Here is a 25,078-nt window from a genome sequence, read left to right as displayed (position 1 = left end):
AGGCCGGAGTGCACAGATTCCAGAAATGCTTTTTGGAAGTCATTTTTCTATGCCAATAGAGAATATTTAGGGTATTTCTTTCTTTATCCTGAGAAAAGGGGTTTTTTTATTTATCAAAGCCCCAGGCACATACTGCTATAGGCAGTTAGATTTTGTCATATAGTCCCAGTATCCTAAAGGCCATTATTGGATTATTTTCTGGAGCAGCTCTCCTCATTCTTCTCCAACAGGTGGTGGTGGCTGGCATAGCTTGTATAATCTGACAATGATAAAAAACAAAGCAATTGTTATTCTGAGAGTTTGGTCATCATTAAAATGGGTCAATTTAAGGAACACAAATGAAATCTAAGTCTTCCTGCACTGCAAAACAAGAGGTATGGAATTCAGTTTAATAACGTTGATATAAAACCAGGAAAATCTTATTCATGAGCATGAATGTTTACATTGAAAGTGGTATCATTAAAACACACATCTATCAGCAATCTTATAAAGACATTCCAGTTTAGTCAAGTTTTCATATTTCTGCACTGACGACCCTGCTCTGGAGAAACCTAAGTCTCCACTAATCCAATTACCAGTTGTAGCTCTGAATTTCTAAATTGGAAAAGCTGCTTGGTGAATGCAATTGCCTCCATTTTTGTTTGATTTTGGCACAGTCAGACCTCACTCGAACACAGTTCACTATAAAACTGATGCTGTTTGAAGAACCTAAGACAGATGTCAGACATGAGACATGCCAGCATGAAGATCTTAAACTCTCTCCCTCCTGTTTCTACATGTATGAAGTCAAGACGAGTAAGATTTGGTTCAAATGACTACCTCAGTATAGACTGAAATAGCCACTCCTTTATTTTATAAAGGCTTTTGAATTTCTATTAAACCCTTTTGCATGGACTTGGCTATCAGCAAGTGTTTGCAAGTTTACCCTAATGTTAGGAATACTGAAAATAAATGGCATTCTGACCTTGGGCTCTCTGTTCTGTATGTATGCCCAGCATACAGTACCTCCCCTGCAACCACAGCAATTAGAACCAGCAATAGACATGATCTCATTTGGGGATTACATATTTTCCTCATGGAAAGTATATCATTGAAGGAATAGCAAAGAGAAGAGACCGAATATGGCACCACAAGGAGAAAAAGCATCAGAAGCCAAAAATGAAGAGACAATGACACAGCACGTGCATTAATACTTAACATGAAGAATCTCTGATATTGAAATACGAAAGCAATAGAAATAGCAGGTTTGGTAGGTCTGGCTACAGGCAGGGTAGTGAATCATCCAGTGGTTTGGGGGCTAGGGATATTTAAGGTGCTCAGGGTATCTGAGTTTTCCAAGTATATTTTGCAAACTTGCTTGCTAAACATCACATTAATTTATATGACTCCATTTTAACTAATCATAAATTTCAAAATCATACTACAAACCAACACAGAAAAAAAAAATCTGTACATGTGGCTGGGCTTCCCAAACAATTCAAGATCAATGGGCTGGTGTCTTCTTGGCATGATACTCTGCTACTGAAATATGTGAGGCACGGTCTGTATGGCTGCTCCTGTGAGCAGCCTCTTCAACATCTCCCGTGAAGCCTCTTCAACATCTAGGCACATCCTGTCAGAAAAAGCATCCTGTGGCTATGCAAGAGCAGGGCAGGATAGCTGCTCTTCTCTTATTTCAGTTCCCTTAGGAGTTAAAACCCATAGGACGCTGACAACACACAATGGCTGTGGGCTAAATAACTTTTCTCTGAATCTCACTGGAAGTGATTATCAAGCAGTATTGTTTCCAGATGGTAAAAATAAGGAGCATCAGTTCTGTCAGCCAAACAGCAATCGCAAACCTGCTTTCAAACCTCCTCCATAATGTGTTCTGAAGATCACTGGGCTCTTCCACACATCATCTGGCAGATTCAGAAACGTGATCATTTAAGGTCACGTTGTTCAGACACCAATGTATTTGTTAGGAGCCATACACAAGCCAATACACATATATCTCATATTTGTATACCAACAAGAGAATAAGATGGCCTGACCTTTATACAGACAAGTATGCAGAAAAAAATAAACAGGGGTTATTTGAGTTATTTGATTCTGCTGGTGTAACAAAGCAGTAATATTCAAAGCTGGCAAAAGACAGATAAAATTACTGTTAGAATCTCATCTAAGTAATTGCAATAGACTTAGTTCTTGATGGATGTTTTAGCAAAATCTAATTTCTATGGAGCAATGTGCAGAAAAGCTCAGCCCCAAGTACCAAGGTCTGTGTATTCTTCAGGTTAAAATGGTAATCATTAAGATTACTTGTCTTCAGAGCACGTGACATAGGGGAATTCTGAAGCAAACTAACAACAAGGCTGCATAAATCCCTAAAGAGCTATAGTTGCTGAAGACAGTATAGAGCAGAAACAGCCTGTTCTAGGTCAATATATATGGAACAACCACTTGAGATGGTACAAACAGATCAGCTGAGAAACGACAGAAAACAGTGGCAACTGCAGAGAACTGAGAACACCGTCAAGTGACATTAAATGGAGCCAAATGCAACAGTAAAATTCTTTTCAAGGCAAAGAATTGAGAACCCACAGTATCATTTACTTATACATCAAAAGTATCACTCCTACTGATGACTATTCTGACTTATGTGACTTATCTCCCTAATGGCACACCAAACGCCCCAAACACTGAGGTCAATGAGATATCGCTGTGATATTGCTGTTGCTGCTGACTGGCAAGTGTGCTGGATGCATCTGTCCATTCTATGTTCTAGGAGCCACCTCATAATTTTCCTTCAGCTTTTCATTGCTATGTTGTGGGAGTGTCAACTGGAAAGAGGCAATCTTTTCTCAACTGATGCAAAGCCAAAAAACGGCTCATGGCTAAGTTTTTCTTTTTAAGAACACAGATTTTTCCTTTATCACAAAAGCTCTGAATCTAGATACATGTTCTGTCATTTAGAGGTGGGAAAAGTTTCTTTTGCGAAAACTCTTTGGCTGTCTCCAGAATTATGTTATGAAGAAAGAGTCCATTTAAGGCCAAAACCATACTGTTCACAATATAAAAAGGCTTCCTGCAGCTTTTACTGCAATAAAATGTTATTTTACTGCCTTAGGTTCCTACAGTGCAAGGCGGTCAGGCAGTTTTGGTCCTGGATTGCCTTTAAGCTAATCATTACTGTGAGAAGGGATGCCCTCACCTGCTGGTAAGGGCAATGACTTTATTGCTGATGGGTTTACTCTAGAATCAGTGATTTCTTGGATCTTATTTAATCTCCTTTATGGGGCATGCAAGATGCATATATGCTCCAACAAATGCTGCTACTCAGCAACTGAAAAGCAGCTGCTACTCAGATTTACTCATACCTTGTACACTTAAGGTACACTCCTTTTCTAGAATCAAATCCAGCACAGGCAAGGAACAATGTGCAGTGATTTGTTACAAACTAATTATGAGCAGTAGCCTGATTCCCTACTGGGAGAAACTGGGACACCTGAGAAAAAGGGAGCAAACTGCATAAGAAAAAGTTCCTGAGTATTACTGGTCAGGACCCAGAGGACAGTCTTTCTGTGAGGCTATGGATACTGTATGTGTTCAGTCACATGGTTACCTCTATCAGGTATTACTAATTTATTGTTTCTTCACTGAAATTTAAACACCACGGTGCGTCTGTTATGTATTCCACATACCTGTTTAGCTCATTCAATGTGTTATCATTAGTCAACAAAAAACATTATGCTTTAAATTGGTTAAAAAAATGTTTAAATTAGAGCTGGATTAATAAAACCACTTTAAGATAAAATTAAGAACATTGTTGTTTGGTTATTTTCATTTATAAGTATTGTGCTTGTTAAGAAACATTTCAGGTACCTGCAATCCATCACAGCATTAAAAAGCTGGATAAATATAGAACAGTTGCATTTTTCATTCTAATGGATGTTTCAGAAAGAGACAAAGAAAGACTACATCATCTCTAAAAGCAACTAGAACACGATTTTGCTGAGATATTGCAGTACAGTATTTCATTAAAATGGAGTTATGGACTTAGTTATGAATATTTCCCCCAAACCACTAAACATCACAAGAGATGAAGAACGTACTCCAGCGTTTTCACAATTAACATGAAGTAGGTTTCATTTTTCAAAAATGGGCACGTTTTGAAGTGCTACATAGCCTGAACTTCTGCAACGAATTACTTTAATTAAAATTGTATGGCTAAGAACGTAATTGATTCCATGTACATTAAAAGCCAAATCTTACTAGTTAGCGTACAATACAGTCAATGTTTGTTGTTAGCTTTTGAGCAGCTAGGACAGAATTTGGCACAAACTAGACAAAATCATGGTCTAGGACACAAACAATCAGTTACCTTGGAACAGACTGTGGCGTTCGATCCCTCACTCCTAAATTCTTGGCTGTGTTCTGTACTCTCGCACCCTTTGAAAGAAAAACAACAGTTTTGCTTCATTTATTTCAACACAAGTTTGAAAGTTTTCCGAGCTTTCTAGATGAACATAACTTTTGATTATAATTAATTAATACATAGGCTCCATGTCCCGAAACAATTCTCCTCTTGTAAGGTGGGGAACAAGTTAGAGCAGTACATTAATTCTCAGAGAAATATGCAGAAAAGAGACAAAATCTTTCCACTTGTCATTAAATAAATGTGTACATATATATCTTACTAACAGAAAAGATTTCTTAAAAAAATAACATTTAAGGTTTAAAACAATAAAAATGCATCTTGTTTCAATTTGATTTTTGTCACCATTCTTTGTAGAAGGCATGGATAACAAAGTTCTTTTCTGAAATGTCACTTATTTCCTACAAACTTCTGAACAAACAAATATTACAGAATATTTCCTATGAATAGCTTTCTAGTTAAAGCTAGAAAAATGGCATAAATTGAGGCACTAAATTAGAATTAGAAAAAATGCAGGTCCCGATCTTCCTTTAAAATCACAGAATCACAAAAAAAATCAGGTTGGAAGGGACCTCCTGAGATTGTTTAGTCCAACACCGCTGCTTAAAGCAGGGTCAACTAGAAAAGCTGGTCTCTCTGTACCTCAATTGATCCTTTGAAAAGCAATAATGGAAGTACTTCTGTGTCACTGGCTCATCCAGTAAGGAGGAAGTTGATAAAACATGCACAATGTTCTTATACCATGAGAGTGAAAAATGCAGACTCTTCTGCAAACAAAGTTACTTAGACATATAAAAGAACTTAGTAAAATTTGTTTTTAAATGATGAGGTCTAGCTTTTGAAGTGCAGTTTCATTAATGCAAAGTAGTCATAAAGAAACGTATCTGTTAGATTTACAGTCTCTTATGTTTTCTAGCATTTCAAAGGAGATGGAAACTACTTGTTCTGTCTATAATACATACACTGAGTCTCCCTTTATTTCTCTTTCTATACTACCTAAATTCAGGACAAAATAACTGAGAACAAAAATATATAATCTCAGAATTTTTACAGTGAGATCTTAGATTGGTGTGAAACATCAAAGATAATTTACATCCAAACAGAGCTGCAATGGCAGCTGCACGTGATGTAAAAATGAGGTATAATCATTGATTCAAGATGTAGAGTTAAGACTAGACCTTGCATTTCACTGAAATCTGGTACCCAGGTAATTGAGAAGGTGTTAGTTCACTGTTATGGGCTCAAACAAAAGATGAAAAAGGCTGACTGGCTACACACAGGCAGGTTCTCAGACTTTATGTAAATCAACATGTGCCACAAAAAATACTGTGTCCTTACATGTCTTTTAGGGGGAAAAAAAAAAAAAAAGTGGTAAAGCTAGAGAAAAATAACTGGAGTACCTACAAAACTGAAGGCAGAATACAGAAGTGATTTTACTAGCTTTACATCTAATCTAGCTCAGTAAGCTTGTCTTCAACAGTTGCAAAAGACACATGACTACAGACCACGACAAACATACGTCTTTCCCCAGGAACTCCTCCAGAATGCAATCATTAGTCACTCAATACTTCCTCTGTTCAGCACTGAGTATGTATTTAATCAATTGCAGTGATTCTCTTCTTTCCCATCTCATCTTGAACCCATGAATCTTCATATCACTAACCTCCTGGTGGAAGGAGATCCACATTTTGAGTACAATCTTAGCCTTGTTGTGTCAAGAGCCACTGTTTTCATTTGGTTTGAGTCTGCCAGTTTAATTTGATGCCTTCAGTTCTGCACTGGTGAGGACAATGGTCAGTTCTATCCATGCCACATGTTCTTTAGACCTCTGCCATATCCTCCTTCACTCGTGAAGCTGAACAACCCTGGATTATTTTGTCTGTCTGTCTGTCCTGTCTATAAACCATTCCCTACTGTTGATCATTTTTTTCTGAGCTTCTCTGAACCTTTCCCATTATGCTACATCCTTATGGAAGGGATTAGAACATCAGATAGTTCAAAATGAAGGGTCATGACAGCATGATTTCTACTTTGTCATCTATCCTTGCCTAAACCATTATAACTTCTGATTTGCTTTATTGATAGCTACTGAGAATTGAGCTGATGTTTTCTATCATATCCTGAAGTCTTGAGCATGAGATGCAATGGCAAGCTCACAGTCAATTATTTTGAACGTGAACTCAGGGTTTGTTTTTCCCTCGTGTGCATCACTTAAGAGTTATCTACACTGATTTTCATCTGCCATTTTATTGCTTAATCACGAAGTCCTGTAAGATCCTTTTGTAATTCTTCATAGTTACTTCTCATCTTTAATAAAAACTTGAAGAGAGTTCAGAGAATGGGGATAACGATTAGGTAAAAAAACACAACCGAAAAAAGAAAGATCAGATGAACTGATGTTATTCTACCTACAAAAGTGATGGCTTATCAGGGAAATGATATCAAATTGGGGACAGACTTTTTAGTAGGGCCTGTAGCAATAGGACAAGGGGTAATAGTTTTAAACTAAAAGAAGGTAGAGTCAGACTATATATATGGAAGAAATTTTTTACGCTGAGGGTGGTGAAATATTGGAACAAGTTTCCCAGAGAGGTTGTAGATGTCCCATCTCTGGCAACATTCAAAATACTAAAATCTACTGCTAAAAAGGGAGTAAAATCTGGTCTCTAGGTCTATGGTGTACTGGACAGAAAACAGGAGACTTAAACTGAAGGGAAAAAAAAAAAGACAAAAAAAAAAAAAAAACCTCAAATGAGGCACTAAGTAAAACACCCTAATGAAAAGGTTAAGAAAACTGTGGAACAGACCACTTAGGAAGAACTGTGCAGGAGTCTCCACTACTGGAGTTTTAAGAACAGATACGACAAGCGTCTGTCCTGAATTACATAAGGATAGCTGATCCAGGGTTGGTTACAAAGTTAGACATGTTGAGTCCAGACCTTCATCACCTTTAGCATCCTTTCCTCAGTGCCATTCTCTAAAATTTTATCATAATAAAGAAAGCCCACCATGACAGACTGCTGAGATTAACATAACTGAGAGCCAGAATATACATATGCATGGGAAAACTATATAAATTAATCACATGTAGATCCTGAACATCAGTGCTGTGACTACCTCTGAGAACACAACCAGCCTATTTTTACTTGCATCACTCACTAGACAAAGTAATTTTAGTATCTTGCTCACATAACAAATCAAATGCATTCATTTAAAAAGGAGTGTAGCTTTATACAACCATGTAATTTGTTTAGCAGAAGAACAAATTAGAATTTACTTACAGCCACCAGATTCTGACTTCTTTTGAGGAAAAGCCCCAAGAATTACTAGCAACTTGCTACATGACATCTCTTTGTCTCCACCATTATACCATTTCTATTTCAATATACTGTTAATTTATACTTCTCCAATATTATGCTTAAAACTACAGCAATGTAAATATTGACACCGTTAGTCTGACATAGGCATAAGGGATAGATGTGCTACGTGGCTCCAGAATGCTTCCCTCCACGTACCAGTACTGCCAGAGCATTGGTGAAAGATGCTGACAGCTCGGAGGGGATACCACCATCCATCTGGACTTTTATATATGAACTAGTATTCTCATTGCCATGAGAAAAAATGGTAGGTTTATTTTCAGGCTACACACTAATTTAAGGATAGCAAGAACCAGTCACATAAAGAAAACAGATTCTCTTTATGACCTGCTCAAAGGGCTCTAAATCAGTACAATTCTTATGAGGATTATTCAAAACGCAGTGCTGTTGTTATACTCATGAAAAGGCATGGAAAAATGATTAGTCACTTCAAAGACAACACAAATTCTCTCCTAGCCTTTTCTGTTTCTCAGCTTTTTATTTACCTTTCTTCCTCAGAGCCCTGTGACCTCCTGCAGCTCCTTTCCTATGCCTCTGCTCTCTCCACACTTTGCTGCATCCTGAAGACACACTCCTGTCAGGATGCTTTAATAGTATTTTGTGGGTACAGATGTTTACATGAATATACATACATGACTAAATAAGTTACTAAAAGATACTTGGCACATTTTGTCAAAATTTCTATTTTAAAAATCAATCTAGACTGGATTAGCAAACGAAAAACAGAAACCACTTAACTAAAACCATTCCACAGACCCAAGTTCATACCAGCTGTTTTTTGCTGGTATAGAGTTAATTTTCTTCATAGTAGCTAGTATGGGGCTATGCTTTGGATTTGTGCTCAAAACATTGTTGAGAATGCAGAGGCATTTTTGTTACTGCTGAGCAGTGTTTAAACAGAGTCGAGGCCTTTTCTGCTTCCCATACTCTGCCAGCAAGGAGGTGCACAAGAAGTTGGGAGGGGACGCAGCTGGGACGGCTGACCCCAACTGACCAAAGGGATACCTCATACCACATGACATCATGCTCAGCATATAAAGCTGGGGAAGGAAGAAGGAAGGGGGGGACGTTTGGAGTGATGGCGTTTGTCTTCCCAAGTAACCACTACCCGTGCTGGAGCCCTGCTTTCCTGGAGATGGCTGAACACCTGCCTGCCATGGGAAGTAGTGAATGAATTCCTTGGTTTGCTTTGCTTGCGTGCACGGCTTTTGCTTTACTTAATTAAACTGTCTTTATCTCAACCCACGAGTCTTCTCACTTTTACTCTTCCAATTCTCTCCCCCATCCCACCAGGAGGGAGTGAGTGAGTGGCTGTGTGGGGCTTAGTTGCCAGCTGGGGTTAAACCATGACACCAACTCTCACAAGTTGGTCTCTTTTCTTTAGTTCTCGCAGAACAGGTGCTTGTGAATACCTAATTATAACTGACAGGGCAATTACTTTGACAATTGTTACAACACCACAGTCAGGGCTATTATTATGTGTCTTTTTAAACATGATCACGACTTCATTCAATTTAAAAGAAAAAAACCCACTTCCTGAGGTCATCCATTCAGTCAGGTGTCTCCAGTTATTCAGTACTGGTGCCCCAAGCTGGAAGAGATACCAGCTTCAAGTAGAGACACTTCCCCTGTGTGGAAAGCTGATGCTGCCAGGAGCTGATGTTGCTAGCTTCTCCAGAATAACAGATGGAATAGATGTCCGTTCATTTGCACCTCTCTGTGGCTAATCTCTTTATTCCACAAAAGATTCAGGGTATAAATGGGCTAACAAAATTGTTGTTTGGGTTTTTTTGGGGTGGGTTTATATTAAACCAGGAAAAAGACACATGTATTGCCCTTAACTACATGTTCTCCATCAAACCCCAAGGTTCCCCCCCGCCTCCAAGTTTCATGGCCTGCATTATGCTCCTGACAGTTAAATCCTACAGATAATTTAAACACTAAATCCAGAACAGGTTTCTAGAAAATGCCATAATGCATTGCTGAAATTAATCCATTTAGAATATAATGGAAGGTTGTATTTCCACTACAGAACTCTGAGACTGATTTAAAATTACAACAAAAGATTATTACTCTATTAAATGCCATAGTGGTTTCCTGTAAGAGGACAAATGTGTGAAAAAAGTCTGGCTTGATATACTAGCAGACTTTGTTCGAGTGTCTGTGGGTGGTATTGAGATATTGGTATCTTTAACAGCTATTGATCACCTGCTGTTTTACTTCAGAGAATGTAGCCCCACTGCAGGCTTCTTTCTACATCTCTATTTGAGCAAGCACAGTTACAGCTGCTCAAAACCATGCAAGCTCCTTTCATTTTGTCTTTCATTTTCATTTAATAAACTGCAGAAGATCCACAAATGAATCAGATTTTTTGAAAACAGTCTAGAACTGTACATTGAAAATGTGCCCTTTGACAGAATACATCCTGCGAGCAGACGTATGCAAAACTCTACGTCCACGTTTTTTTAATTGCAAAATACCCAGATCTGCCTTTTGTCTAGAACTTCAGGAGCAGACATATCAACCTATATGTGCAAGTTTATTCTTATACAGCAGTAGCTTTCTTTTCAAGTCAACTTAAAGCTGTAATTCCTGAGCAGACCTACATGATCTGACCCAAGAACCTTGAGGGTATTTATTCACTACAGAAACTTAATTTATGCACCAAATAAAGCGAAAGTCCAATATCAAAAGGAATGAGACTAATTACTCTGATATATCCATGTTAGGCAGCAGCACTTACACATAATTGAGCAGAATCTATGGCTTGAGAATATCTACACAATTGCTTTAATGGACTAAAGGTTTGATCTAGCATGTGTGTATTTTTATCTACGGCAATTTAGAAGTAAAGTACGGGTGTTTAATCATTTTCATAACTAAACTGCAACTGCTGCACAAAATACGTAGCCAAATTAATGAAAATAATAAAATTAGATGCAAATTAAACCCCAGAAATTATGAATCTTGTCTTATCTGTGATTAATTGTTCCAATATTTAATTATCTTTATTTCACTTCATGACTAAGTGCATCCTGTATCTTGTTTATGCTTTTGTCATAAGGTTGAAAGCTACCACAGGCTGGGATATATGTTCCATATGCACAGAGAGTGATTAAGCCCCCACTCAGCCTCTCTTTGATCAACTGAATAGGTTGAGCTCTTTAATCTTCACTTCATAAGCCTTGTCTAACAACCTCTGGATCATTCGTGCTCCTCCTTTGAACTCCTTCCAAGATTCCAAACATCCTTTTGAAAGCATTTATCTGATAACAAGATACTCCAGGAAAAGTTGTGCCAATACAGTAGAGTATATCTCCCATTTTCAGTTGATATTGCCTCTTAATCCAGCATTTTTTGTCATACATTAGCACTAAGAGTTCATGTTGAGGTGGTTATCTATCCATAACAGCCTCTAAATCCTAATATTCTATTAAGACCAAAGAGTAAAAAACACTATTTCAAAATAAGCACATTGTCCTCAGGAATCTTGCCTGGAAAGTTAAGAACCATGGTATTTATTTCTCCCCCTCCTTCCTACACTTCCCCTTCATTCAGTACAAGTCATTTTTTATTAACAATAGTTAATAATCTTAAGTTATTTTTTATGGATAATATCTATTAAAATAAAGATCTATTCTGATGTAAGGCAATGCAACAGCAGTTACTATACAAAAATCATAACCCTTTAAAAATTATGATCCATTTACACATACAGAGAAAGCAAGCATCTGGTTAAAAACAACCCGTTCCATTATTTAAAAAAAAACATCTTTCAGTCAACAATAAAGGAAAAGAATTAAAAAAAAACAACACATACCCAAACTAGGAAAACTCACACAGCATTACACAACATTAAGATGGAGGGTAAAAATGCTTGGTCAAGTCATTCTTGTTTGATGATAACACGTCTTGTTAGGAAACAGCAAGATCTTACCCATAGCGAGCATCTTACCTGTTTGCGCATGACATCTGTAGCCTGCATGATGTAGCGAGGAGGTAGCCCGTGGCTCCGAGCCAGAATGATTGCCTGCTCCAGGGTAACACTCAGAGTGCAGCTGCAATGGAAGACAGAAGTCAGCTATCTGCTAGCAGTGATTTCCTTGAAATAATTGCTTTTAGATCAATTACCTTTTTAAAAAAAGTTATAAATAAAAAGATTACATAGTAGACCTGCCCCCTATCTCTCCCCTCACACACACAGGCATTAGTCTGGACACTAAAATGTTTCTTAAGTAGAAAGAATTTGAGCCTAACAAGTGTTCCTGCTGACTTACAACCATAGGCATTTGCCTTTTTTGCTGCTGTTTAAAAAAAAAAAAAAAAAAAAACCAAAAAACCAAAACACAGCAAAAACCACAACCCAACTATGGCTTAGCAAGTGTATGAGAGTGACAACCCAAGGAGGAGAATTTTTTATAATTATACAAATCCCTTTCCAGGTGGTTTCTCCACATGTTATCTCTCACCCTCCACTGTTAATGCAGACCCTAGCTTTGGTAACAGGATCCTGACCCCTTGGCCTTAATTTAGCTTGGTTATTCTCATGGCACATTAGTGCAGTTCACTCCAAATAAAGAGACATTTCCCCCTTTCAAAAATAAAATAAATAAATAGGGCATTCCTTCAAATAAACTGTCCTCTCCTACTTTGCCAATCTTTTTTCAAGTAAATACTTGAGGACAAAAACTGATCATGGTACCACATCCTAATGAAAAGGCCGTAACGGCCTTAAACTAAACGGATTTAAACTAAAGAAGAATAGATTTAGACTAGACATTAGAAAGAAGTTTTTTACAATGAGGGTGGTCAAGCACTGGAACAGGTTGCCCAGAGAGGTGGTAGAGGCCCCATCCCTGGCAACATTCAAGGTCAGGTTGGATGGGGCTCTGAGCAACCTGATCTGGTTAAAGCTGTCCCTGCTCACTGCAGGGGGGTTGGGCTAGATCATAGAATCATAGAATCATAGAATGCTTTGGGTCTCTAAAGGTCCTTTTCAACCCAAAGCATTCTGTGATTCTGTGATTCTGTGATTCTATGATTCTACTTAAAAGGGGCCTATAGGAAGGATGGGGAGAATCTTTTAGCAAGGCCTGTTGTGACAGAACAAGGAGTAATGGTTTTAAACTAAAGCAGGGTAGATTTAGGCTGGATATAAGGAAGAAATTTTTTACAATGAGGGTGGTGAAGTACTGGAACAGGTTGCCCAGAGAGGTGGTAGGTGCCCCATCCCTAGAAACCTTCAAGGTCAGGTTGGATGGGGCTCTGAGCAACCTCTTCTGGTTAAAGCTGTCCCTGCTCACTGCAGGGGGGTTGGGCTGGATGACCTCTAAAGGTCCCTTCCAACCCAAACCATTCTATGATTCTATGATAATTGCTTTGTCAGAGCAACCAGGAAAGTTTCAGAGCTAAAGATCTTTCTGTAGGACAACCTGTCATCACACCAGACAAGAAGTAGTAGGGAAAGTCATTCTGGACATGCCATCCTATTTCAGTTGTCATGGTGAGGACCAAGACAGATAGATGGTTTCTCATACAATCAAGGCCAAAGCTGTAGAAGACTCACAGATAAAGGCAACAAAACTGAGTAGAAACGGGTACTTTTTGAAAAGCCCAACACGTCTGAGGGCTGCTATCATCCAAGAGGTGACAGTGGCTGCATTCTGCACCACTAAGCTGCTTGACGATTTTTCTGTTCACAACCAAAGTACTGCAATAATCAAATCTCTTCAACCAGAAAGATGAGGTGTACAGAAAATGATCCTACCTCAGCAGAACCTGACAAAAGCTGCATATTTCAAATTCAAATAATAAAACTAAGACACATAGTTAAAACATACTTTTGAGTAGACTTTTGGCAAAGTCCTGACCAAAAGATTCTGCATAGCTTATATTATGCACACAGAACAGACAATATGTTTCACTCACTCATCTTGTTGAGCAGAAGATCTGTAGGTGGAAAAATGTGTCTGCGCTTATTTTCTCACTGAAAAAAAACCCTGACATGTTTTAAATACAGCTTAAGTAAATTTATGGACTGTAAAAAGTTTCACAGTACTGAGTGTAGAAGATATTAAATTTGATCTGTAGCTTTATTAATGGCCTTTCATTAAAAATTTATAAGCTAAGTGATTTTCCTTGGTAATGGAATAATTTTTATTCCCCAGTTTCTTGTATACACTGACCTCAGAGTTAACTTGAAGCAAAAATCTATTGATCTTTTATGTTTCATGTTTGATTAAGGTGCAGAATAGTTAAATATTAGACTAGAAATTCTAAACACTGTGTTTTCATCTTGTCTTTGAAAGGTGAAATACTGCACAAATAAAGTACATGCTCATAATATTTGCCAGCACCAAAATCTAAACAACTAACCTTCAAGAACAGACTGCAAAGGAAGCTTTGTCCCATTGACAACAGGAAAAAGCAAAAGTATCTGAAATCTAATTTGACAGGTGTAATGTAAGCCAGAGAAAAAGGGCAAAAAGTCTCTCTGTAGGTGTAATAGAGGTTAATGGGCTCAAAGTACAGCTTTCAACCAACCAGTTACTGAGCCAACTTTCCCGTAAATCCCATCTTCCTGGAACCCAAAATACTGAAAGAACAGAAAAATCTTATTTTGCATGCGTGAATCAAAACTAACAAAAGAACCTCCTACATGAAGGTCAGCTTGAAGAATTAGGTGCAAACACTACCTTGTGATTGGAAAAGACTGCCAAATTGCTCCCTATCCAAAACCTGATGAAATGGCTGGTGACAATGGACATTATGAGCCATCCACATTTTGACAATGCCAACCGTGATTCAGAAATAATATTGCCAAGTGTGTAGATAAAGACATAACCAGAGTGGGAAACACAAAGAGTAAAATAGCATAATGAACAATTTTTTAAGAGGCTACTATGGAAGTAGGCAACAACTACGGTACAGTCCTGAAAAATATAAACAGACTAAACATATAAACAGATCTCACCTCAAAGCAAAAATATAGTAATTCTAAAGATAATATTTTTAACATATCCTAGGAAATCAGTAGTGAAGACATTCAAGATTTATGGTTTCATTTATGGATTCATTTAATGGTTGGACTGGATGATCTTAAAGGTCTTTTCCAACCTAAACGATTCTATGATTCTAAGATGACAGCAGTGATAATGTTAACTATTATCACATCTCTTTAACAAAACATTTTACATTTGAGGTTGCCCTACAGTAATGCTGGTTAGATACATCTACTGTTTCTTTTAAAAAACGTTCTTACTCATTCAAGTATGTTAAAAAATGTTAAAACAGGATCAGTGGCATGGTTTCATTTCAATATAATATACCATTAGAAATGCAATTTAATATTGCTAAATTTTTTTTAGATTTGACATTAGTAAACATTTCTTTGCCAAGAGGGGGGTCAAACACTGGAACAGGCTTCCTAGAGAGGTGGTCGATGCCCCAAGCCTGTCAGCGTTTGAGGCATTTGGACAATGCCCTTAGTAACATGCTTTAACTTTTGGTCAGCCCTGAAGTGGTCAGGCAGTTGGACTACATTATTGTTGTAGGGCCCTTCCAACTGAAATATTTTATTCTATTCTATTTTCTTGTGTTTACATTTGTCACGTAATTATCAAATAAGGTTACTATTTTCTAAATATAAAAAAAACCCCAACACTCACATAGCTTCATTTTGAATACCAAATCAATAAGATGGCTTCGTCTAATAAAACTGATCGTATAAACCTTCCACAGTGCTATGCTGAACTGACTCACTAGTAAACCTGTATTTACATGCTGGTGCTTTCTTCCAGCTCTTCAAATACAGTTTTTGAATTACTACATGCTCGTTATCACAAATCAAACTACCCTGGAAATCAGCTGTGAAAGAAACAAGTGCACACATAAAACATCAGATGGCAACATGGAAAAGTTGTAACTGCAAGTACCTCAGCAATAGGACTGCGAAGCACAGAGAGATCAACCGAATGCAAATTTAAAGCAATACAACTTGTACAATTTTATGAAACAATATGAAAGCTGGGAATTCCTCATATGGTAAGACTGTTCTGGTGGTCTGAGCAAGGTTCAGTATCAAGGATTGTCAGTAAATATGTGCAATATGTAATAATCCACCCTTCTTCTGCATTTTGAGAGCTGATAAGCAGATGGTATTAAAGTTTACAAAGCAATTTGGAAGCAGTTCTGACCACTGGAAGTATCTGGTCATTTGGATGCAATCAGCCCAGACAAACCAAACAAGGAAAATATTAGGGGGAAAAACTCCTTCAATGCTCTCATAACATTCTGTTATGGGAAGCATAATTCCCAAATCCATATATTTTACAGTGTAAACAAATCAAAATCTGTTCTCACTCCTTCTCTTTTCCTCTCGTCCCTTCTTTTATGCCAGAAAAACAAAAGACCCACATTCATCATCTCAGAATTTATGTCGGTTAGAATCACAAATTCCCTGCCTTGACAGATTACAGCAGCAAGGCAGCACAGACATTTGGCTTTCCCACCGCAACTGGGCTGAGAATTCCTCATTTCACCCATTTGGTTTCCAAGAAACAGAAGGGGCTGCAGCTGCTCCCAGCCCCTGCCTGCTATCCCCAGTCTCCTATCAGTCATGGCAGTATTGATGTGAAGATTAAACACAAGCTTTCAAACATCTTCTGGATCAGAACATCCTGAACAAAAGAGGTTAAATAATTTTCTATCACCAATAGTCCATTTGTTTCTGACTGGAGGTGGTTTTTACTAAAGGGCAGCAAATCGACTGGATAGACATACATTTACACTGAAAAATTGAGTTGGAAATGGAGAGGAAAACAGATTCAAAATTTCTAAAAAATGGATTATTTCATGACAGCTTGTTTAATGTCACCTGAAAGGAAAAATAATTTGCGTTCATATACACTACCTACAGAGCTGCCACTCAGCAAACTGTATAGCTATGTTACCAGAGTAAAAAGAATCTAAATCATTCAATTCATTCTCAGGTTTCAATTAGGATTCCAGCCATCCTACATCCAAAGATGCATCACAATATCCCTAAAAAAAATGCCCTGAACAGAAAAGATGAGGTGAAACAAATTGGTTTAGTAGTTACCGCAGTCAGAGATGTCAAAATGAATTATGGCTATGTGAATAGGAAAAAAAATATGAAAAGGATGCACGTATGCTTAGTCTAATTGAAATCTAAAGCTTCTACTCAACATGTAATTTAATGCCATTGTTATTATTTTAATTCCTTTTTTTCATATATCATAAGCTAATCATACCTACATTTGACCACCTTTTAAACCAATTACACTATTAAGTATTCATTTGTTTCTGCTGTCATTTAAATTAATGCTTATAGAACAGCTATTATTTGTGCCAGCGTATGCAGCAATTAAAAACCTAGTACTAAAGTAAGTCGCTTTGGGATAAAAATTTTTGGGGTATTTCTCTATAATTACTAGTGATGGCTGGGTAAATATGTATTGATTCTGATGAGTAACCCAAAGAAGAAAATAGGCCATGATAAACTTAAAAAGGAGGGAAAACATTGTTCAGGACTCTAAGAAATAAGCATAAAAAGCATAGACAGGCCTCACTCAAGACCCTCCCATAATTTCTAAGCTGTTCTCATTGTGGGAAAGCCTCCATCCAAGTAAAATTGAAGTTTGCGTTCTCTGTGCCCGCATACGGAAATGTTGCTAAACAGAATTTCATCTCGCAGGGAGAGGGAAGTGGAACCAGCCAACGGGTATTAGAGAGAAAATGAGCAAGAAGTTGGTACGTTAAACTATAATATTGTATTTTACAATTACAGTAAAACTCTACTGGAGTTCAGGACTTAGGTTCAGTCCCTTTATGAACCTTTGTGAAGCTGAGATGTTCCCGGTGTGGAAAGACCACTACTTTAGAATCAGCTCTGGCCTGAATCCATCCACTGAAGGTTAGTCCAAAACTTCTGTTATTTTTGCCAACATATAGCAAGCTGTTACTCTGCATGTAAAATATATTTGTTCCATTATGATGGTTCAGTAATCGTAAACAATGCTTTGAAAAGTGACTATCTGTGGAAGATATTACAACACCACACAGAAATGGATAGTCCATGGTTAAAGGGACTTCTGCCTTTTACCCATTAAGCATCAGCATGCACAGGTTTCCTTCGCAAGAGGCATCACTGGGATTACGTAGTTGCGCAAACCTCCAAATAAATAATCCCAACTCCTATATCAGGCATACATCCACCATCCCACAACAGGATAATCAAACCCAGCTCTACCAGGTATTTTTAATCACAAGCTACCAACAGATTTCTGGCTTGTTGAAGTAGATGGCATGAACTTACCAAGCTAGAGAATCAGTCTTGGGAGGTAAGTATAATCAGTCATATTTCAGACCTAACCTTGATTAATGACTTCTTTTTTTATAAACATAGTTTTAATCAGGTTTATTAGATTCAATATTAGTAATTTTTAATCCTGAGGCATGAAACATGCAGTAGGTAATGATGATATTTTCCTGTAGCTTATCTGGAAGATTACTATCATCCAATCTACTTCCAGAAATAAAATGTGACTATTCTATCTTTTATAAAACAGAGAGCTTTTCAAAGAATAATGAAAAAAAAAAAAAGCACTTCTCTTCACCGTACAGCTTCTGTCATTGTTAAAAAACTGCACAGAGCATCTTTTCACAAATATTCTTCCTGTAAGATCTTGCCACCTTTAATCAGCTGGAAATGTCGCAAGGAGGCACTTCAACCATAAAATATTCTCTGTTTGATGAAAGAACAGCATTTCCAAAAGATTCAAAGTATCCCATGCCTTTTGTTTGCTCATTCTCAGTCATACTCACAAAAACAAAGAAAAAAATCTAAAGTCAACTGAAAACCCAGCTTTGGCCATTATGACTTGTTCTGTGCAGAAAGGCACACATTAAAGGCTTCTTCCCATGTAAGCAGGCAAGTAAATCTGCTGGAAAATTGGAATTTTACTTCCTGTCTTGTAATAGTTCAGGTTATTCAGTTAACTCTCTTCCAACTCAAAAATTAAAGAAGATTTCAGTAAGTTTTTAATTTTAGATTGTTCAAGATGATCTGTTCTATTTTTGTTGTAACGTAGCAGTTTTTGTAAGGAAGAATCAGATTCTCCCAAAGACCTGGACTGTAGATAAGGCAATACTGCAGGAAATGAAGCGTGAGAGGATGATTCTACAGAGCAAGGTGATTGAGTTGCGTGTCAACCCCGCTACTAAATGTCCATAATGTTAAAAGCAATCCAAATAGAAAAAAAAACACCTTGAAATCCATACTAGTAACAACTTAGATCCATCTTATCTGTCTCTGCATTTTATACTCTTCTCGGCATTTTCAGATTGCATTGTAAACAAAATAGTGTCTCAGAATTTAAAACATGCAAGAGAACTCTAAGACTATAGTCCTTCACATACATATTAGAGATAACAAAGCAAAAATGGATCAGATTGCCTATGAAAGGCAAATATAGATCAAAATAAAATGGTCATTACTGTAAAACAGCCTATTTGTGCTAAATGTCTTGTTTACATCATCTTAAGACAAGTTTTCACATAATTAACAATTATGTAACTGTTTTCAAATAGTAACCAATGCAGAATGAAACACTCTACTATCCTAAATTATTTTATGGAAACAAAAGTTTGTTTATGCCTCAGTAGGTAAAGTATCACAAAAATACACTAATGGTAGACAGACATAACAAAACTGTCATTTAAAAAAAGTAAGGAAATCTTGACTAAATGGGAAGGTAGCAGGACTAAAAGCACAGTTTAGACCAGAAGGCTGGAGAGGAGCAAGGATTAGGTTTTCAGCCTGTGCTGACCTGCATCCTGAAAGCAGTCCCATCGATCCCAGAAAGCCTTCTTACTGTGGAGCTAATAGTGAGCCTAAATACAGCTGCAAAACTTCAAGGAGACCTTTTTTTTTTTTTTTTTTTTTGTAGCACACAGTCACTGAGCTCAGAACTAAATTCCTACAGAAAAATTCCTAAAATAATCCAAAAGGAGGAATTCTTATGATAGAATGTCTAAAATATAAATTCAGAGTACCTATTTTTCACCTTGTTCATTTGATTCACAGAAAGGCAGCTGGCCATGATGGACAGCTTATGGTGTTACTCTGCTTCACCATGTGGAAGATGAAGCAGGTTTAGCTGGATTGCAGGAGCTGTGCCAGCTAGAGGAGACAGCATAATCAACCCCTGGCAAAACCTGCCTCATCAGTCAGCCGAGTGTCTGCCAGCCAGAATCCCACTGCTTGAAGGATGGTAACACTAAGGAGAGACTTTCTGGAGGGGAAATTAAAATTCAGAAAAGAAAATAAGACAGTGATTTTTCTGGGGTTCATCAAGATGATAAAAGATTTCTTTTCTCTCAGTCCTCCAGGAATGCAAAATTTTAAATAAACTTGGGATTTGTTTCATTTGGATGCTTCAAATGATTCCTTTGAGCCTATAAGGCCTATGGTCCCTGAATAGACTTCTGCAGCTGCTGCACCTAATTTCATTTTGGCATGGAAAGAGGCTAGGGCATGTCTGTGCAGTGCAGTCTCGCTCTTCTTCCTCAAGCAGGAGCTCGCATCATGATTCAATAAAATTTGTAAGTGCCTTTCATCACCTACATTTGTACAGAGTAATTACTACTTCAAACAGAATGAATACACGTAAAGAAAGCAGAGCATTGTTTACTGGGTGACAGCTGATTGGCAGGCAGAAATATAATTATGGATGATAAACAGAGAAAAATAGAAATGCAAACTATTGATTTCTTGGACTAATTTAGAGCTCTGTTCCTGACATTGACCAACAAGGCATGCTCACTTATGATAATCCAAGGGGAGTTTGTAGTATTCACATGTCACTTAGGACAGTGAAGGTTAAAGGGACTTATTTTTCCCCATCCTTGTTTTTCTTATGATCAAAATATATTTGAAAAGAACTGCTGTCTGAAATAGATATAGGATTTCAGGCTCTAATGTAAATTGGTAAACATATTGTCATAATAAAAATCAAAGCAAAGCAATCACCAGCAATTCAAAATCCCCAGCATTATCTTGGATATAGGGATGAAAATATGAACTCTGTCAAGCTGTTTTAGCCTAGCGCAGTGTAAAAAGCAATTTAATATGGATCACAGAGAAGTCAGAAACCAAGACACTGCTGATCCAGAGATCAGCAATCACTGTCAAAGCAGACAAAGCTGCTGTTTCATAGTTCTTGGCCTCTTCTGCATTGGACTGCCACCCAGCACCTCCCTCCCAAGCTATCTGAATTTGCTTCTGGTAAGAAGGAGGGTTGGCAGACCCCCCCCGACCCCGGCCCTCTGTCAATCCATGACACCTAAGTTGAGAAAACACAGAAAGGGCTCTCCAGTCAGTTCAGCAAGAGACAGATAAATTGAGTGGGGGAAGGTTCATATATACTTTGTTTAAAGTCTATTAAATATATCTAAATTATGACAGATAATGGCTGGCCCCATTCCCACTCCCCATGAACAAAACAAAGATGCTGACCAGCAGAGCACCCTGCACTCTTCCACAGACTCTCAGACATTCTCTTCCATTAAAGACCAATCATAGAAATTAGGCTAAAATGAGGTGGCTTTAAATGAAAGCATACAGGAACCTTGCTTTGAGTTGATTATTCTTCATTTTTAAGATGGCAAGACTGATAAGTGAAGAATATACTTTCAAAGTTTAACTTTCAAGGACAATTCACATCTTTCCCCTTTTTTCTTGCCTAGCAGCATCTGTAGGTAATACCACTTTTCAACTCATTTAATATCTGTAGCATCGTGTTAAAAAACAGTTGTGAGTCCTTGGTCTGGGCCTACAAAATGTGGATTTCTGCAACTGATCACCATCAAGCACTTCACAGCATTTAGTTTCTAAGAACACAGAAGGCCAGATACTCTGCTGAGTACAACCAGAGTTAAATATCCTCTCTCATTGAAAATCAGTAGCTTGAACTCTAAAGAACTAACTTACAACTTAAAGAGCATTGTTTTTCAAGATTATCTGCCCTGATTAAACAATATTCCAATAAACAGAAGAATTAAGTCTTGAAGATTGCAGGCAACAAGCGACATCATCTATGTCTATGGGACTTGATCACATCCAGCATTTTATTCTTTGCTCTTCTGTCCTCCTCGCAGGATTTCATGGTGCTGCAAGACAGCTTTATTCTGCAGAGCAGCAATGGGAGCAGGTTCACAAAAACACAGCAGAATTTAGTAGTAGAAATGTTGGGAACAAAATTCACCCAGGAAGCCTACTAGCTGGAGGCAAAACAAGCTTTCTGTCTGGGCAAAGGCAATTTCAGAATGTCAAAAAGCAGAGCCTACTTAGTGCTGGACTGCAGAAATGTGGCCTAGGGAGGCCAGAAAGAGAAAACAGCACATGAAGTGACTTTATATGACTTCAAATTTTAAGGAAAAACTTCTTCATCCATCTAGTTTGTATGCACAGCAGTAACTTCAGGAAACTGTTGTTAAAAAACTTCCTCAACTTTTACCACTTCAAAAAATAATAGCACAAGAATCCCTTCTAGTCTCTAAATACATGAGTATCCTTCTGAACTTTTGGAAATTCAGGGCAAAAACTCTATGAGTACCTATAAAATCTCAAGTAATGGATTCCTTTTTCCTGGAGGGCCTATCTTAAAATGTCTCTGATAATGCCAAGAGTTGATGTTTCTTTCTCAGAACAGATGGTAGCCACAAAGGCAGTATTAATGCACAAGTGAAATAACAGTATCTTGTAGAAAAGCTCAAATGGACTCACTGTAAATCAGAACTAGTCATGCTTTAGAGAAAAGTGTTTTCCACCTTTACTTTATGTAAACAGGTGATCTTGACTCCTTTAACATCTGATGGAAACCCATACATAACACATTTATAGCCCATTCCTGTTGCTCATAGTATAGCCTTGAAATCCACTATGTTGGTTTTCTAATGTTTTCTGGTTTTTTAATATAATTAAATAGACATTTAATAGTTTACACCTTTGAATTAGCCCTACTTCTGAACAGAAATTTGATGAATAATTTATTTTCATCTAAGAACAGCTCACGTTCCGAATCAAGCATATCACCTCTTATTCAGTCACCAAATTATTCTGAATAATTTGTGACCCACACACTGTGGGGTAATAGTTTATTCTTAAACTATAAGAATTTTTTGGCACAAATATACTGACAAATTCAGAACTTAATCCATGAAATCATAATGAAACCCAGTGGTAGTCTTTTTCAGCTTTATAAAAAAATTTGGGCAGAATTAAGCCCAAAGTCTTTTCTGATCACATAAGACATGAAACTGAAACCAAGATAAAGAGCCAGAGAAAAGCTGTACAGCTTCATGGTCTTCTGAAATGACAACTTCATGTCAGTCCATGCTATATAGTATTTCCATCTTCATCTGATATAGTGACTAGTGTTAAATAATACAGCCTTTTTCTGTTATTGCCTAAAATCAAGTACAGTATACAGCATGCTATATACACTTGTATCAGTGATAGAGAGTAATACAAACAGTCTGTTGCAAACTCTGTTAAAAGAAATGGCAAGCACTGTTTTTATACAACTTAATTGTGTTGGCTATATATGGAGCTTTTCCTGCTTTTCATGCCTGATAGTTTGCACTGCAGCTATGTTGCTTTTTTTTTTCCCTCTCCTCAAAGCTCTTTGAAACAACGAAGATTACTTGAAATGAGGAGAAAGTAATGCTCATTCTAACACAATGTACTGGCAACGAAGTCTGCTAAAATAAGGCTTTGCACAGATCAGAAACAAAGGAGTGTATTTTTAACATATTGCTACCTGTAATCTACAGTTAGGAATTCTTATAAAAAGAGAAGATGTTTAGCATCTGATTCTTGGTTATGTTTGGGTTTTTGTTTGTTGGGTTTTAGTTTCCTCTCTCCAATTGTAGTCTTTGCTTTTTTGGTACAATGTACAAAAAAATTGTAATCTGCCCAGCTGGAACATGAACATATTGCTGCCTTTGATGAGTATCATTAAGTACTAGAGAGCTCTATAATGACATTATTATCATATATATATTTGTCTATTAAAATCTCTTAGCATTGATGACAAAGATCAGTTGATTATAGCTCAGTTCATTTTTTGATATTGTACTTATCACACCAACTGTTCTACAGGCAGAACTTCTAGTTATCATAAGGTACGCCTGCAAAAATGCATCTCTTCCGTTTCATTTTTTTCCTTGAAACAAGCTCTACTAAGATTCCCCCTAGCATACAAAGTAAATACTTTGTAAGGTCAGCATTTTTTGCCTGTATTAAGAGTTTAATATAGTATGTGTTATTCACCTAGGAAACCTTCCTTTTTCTGCTTTAGCAATTAAGATTTCTGCCTTTTACTGACTTGAATAAGGAGCAACCCATTAGAACTGCACAAAACAAAATTGTACTGCTCATTTCTGTCAATCACTGCAAATACAATTCTAGAATTTCACCACAAACCTTTCAAGTGTGTTAGATATTTAGTCTAGGATATTAGATATTTAGAGTAAGACCTCTCTATAAATAAAAAGCAGCAGTCTCCAACCTGCAATGACTGAATGACCAACGGAAACAAAGGAAGGAAAAGAAATTGTCATACCGGTGAACTCCACTGTTGCACATAATGATGTGACAAGCTCCAAGCCTGCTACAGAGTTCGGAAGACACTGAAAGCAATCCAACTCCAGAAGCGCTGCACGCAGTGTACGCACAGGCAGCGGTGCGCTTGGATCGGATAAAGGACCCTATCAGTCGGTAAAGCTCATCCAAGCAATTGAGAGGCCTCATCAGCTGCAAGAGAGGAAGAGAGAGATAGATTTAAATATCTGCTATGGAGCGCACACAAAATGCTCTTTTAGAGTAGGTCATCACAGATGCAAATGGAACGGCAGGGCTGGCTGAGAAAGCCGAAGCCAAATTCCATAACATACATACAGAGCACACAGCCTTCTGTTACATGACCTATGACAACTTTTTCAAACTTTTAAATTCCTACCGTTACTGGCTCTTTCATTCCCAGTCCTGCCTACAGAAGTGTTTCTCACTTCAATAAACCAAATAGACCCATCAGTGCCCTTTCCATTAATGGTATTGCCGAAGAAGGGAAGCCACGAAGAGGCAACCTACAACTGTATGCACATACAGGAGGGATGCCAAGACTGGTTAATTGACTCGCTGAGAAAATCATCTTATAATTAAGGCAACACCGCCCTTTATTTATATAAATGTCTAGTTCCT

At 37.5% G+C, this 25,078-nt stretch overlaps 1 protein-coding gene across 1 annotated transcript in view; it reads right to left on the bottom strand.

Annotated features, from left to right (window-relative positions):
- Positions 1 to 213: 213 nt before the first annotated feature.
- The window catches only part of PREX2 (phosphatidylinositol-3,4,5-trisphosphate dependent Rac exchange factor 2), a 201,243-nt gene continuing 176,378 nt past the window's right edge, over positions 214 to 25,078 (bottom strand). The window contains exons 37-40 of the mRNA XM_075704766.1: positions 24,441 to 24,631; positions 11,750 to 11,852; positions 4,364 to 4,431; positions 214 to 259 (exon numbers count right to left, since the gene is read on the bottom strand). Of these exons, the coding sequence (XP_075560881.1) occupies positions 214 to 259; positions 4,364 to 4,431; positions 11,750 to 11,852; positions 24,441 to 24,631 (408 nt within the window). The remainder of the gene's footprint in view (positions 260 to 4,363; positions 4,432 to 11,749; positions 11,853 to 24,440; positions 24,632 to 25,078) is intronic.

The sequence above is a fragment of the Pelecanus crispus genome, chromosome 2 (genome assembly GCF_030463565.1).
Source record: "Pelecanus crispus isolate bPelCri1 chromosome 2, bPelCri1.pri, whole genome shotgun sequence".
In the NCBI taxonomy this organism is placed as follows: Eukaryota; Metazoa; Chordata; class Aves; order Pelecaniformes; family Pelecanidae; genus Pelecanus; species Pelecanus crispus.
This window is presented reverse-complemented; position numbering and strand designations above follow the sequence as displayed.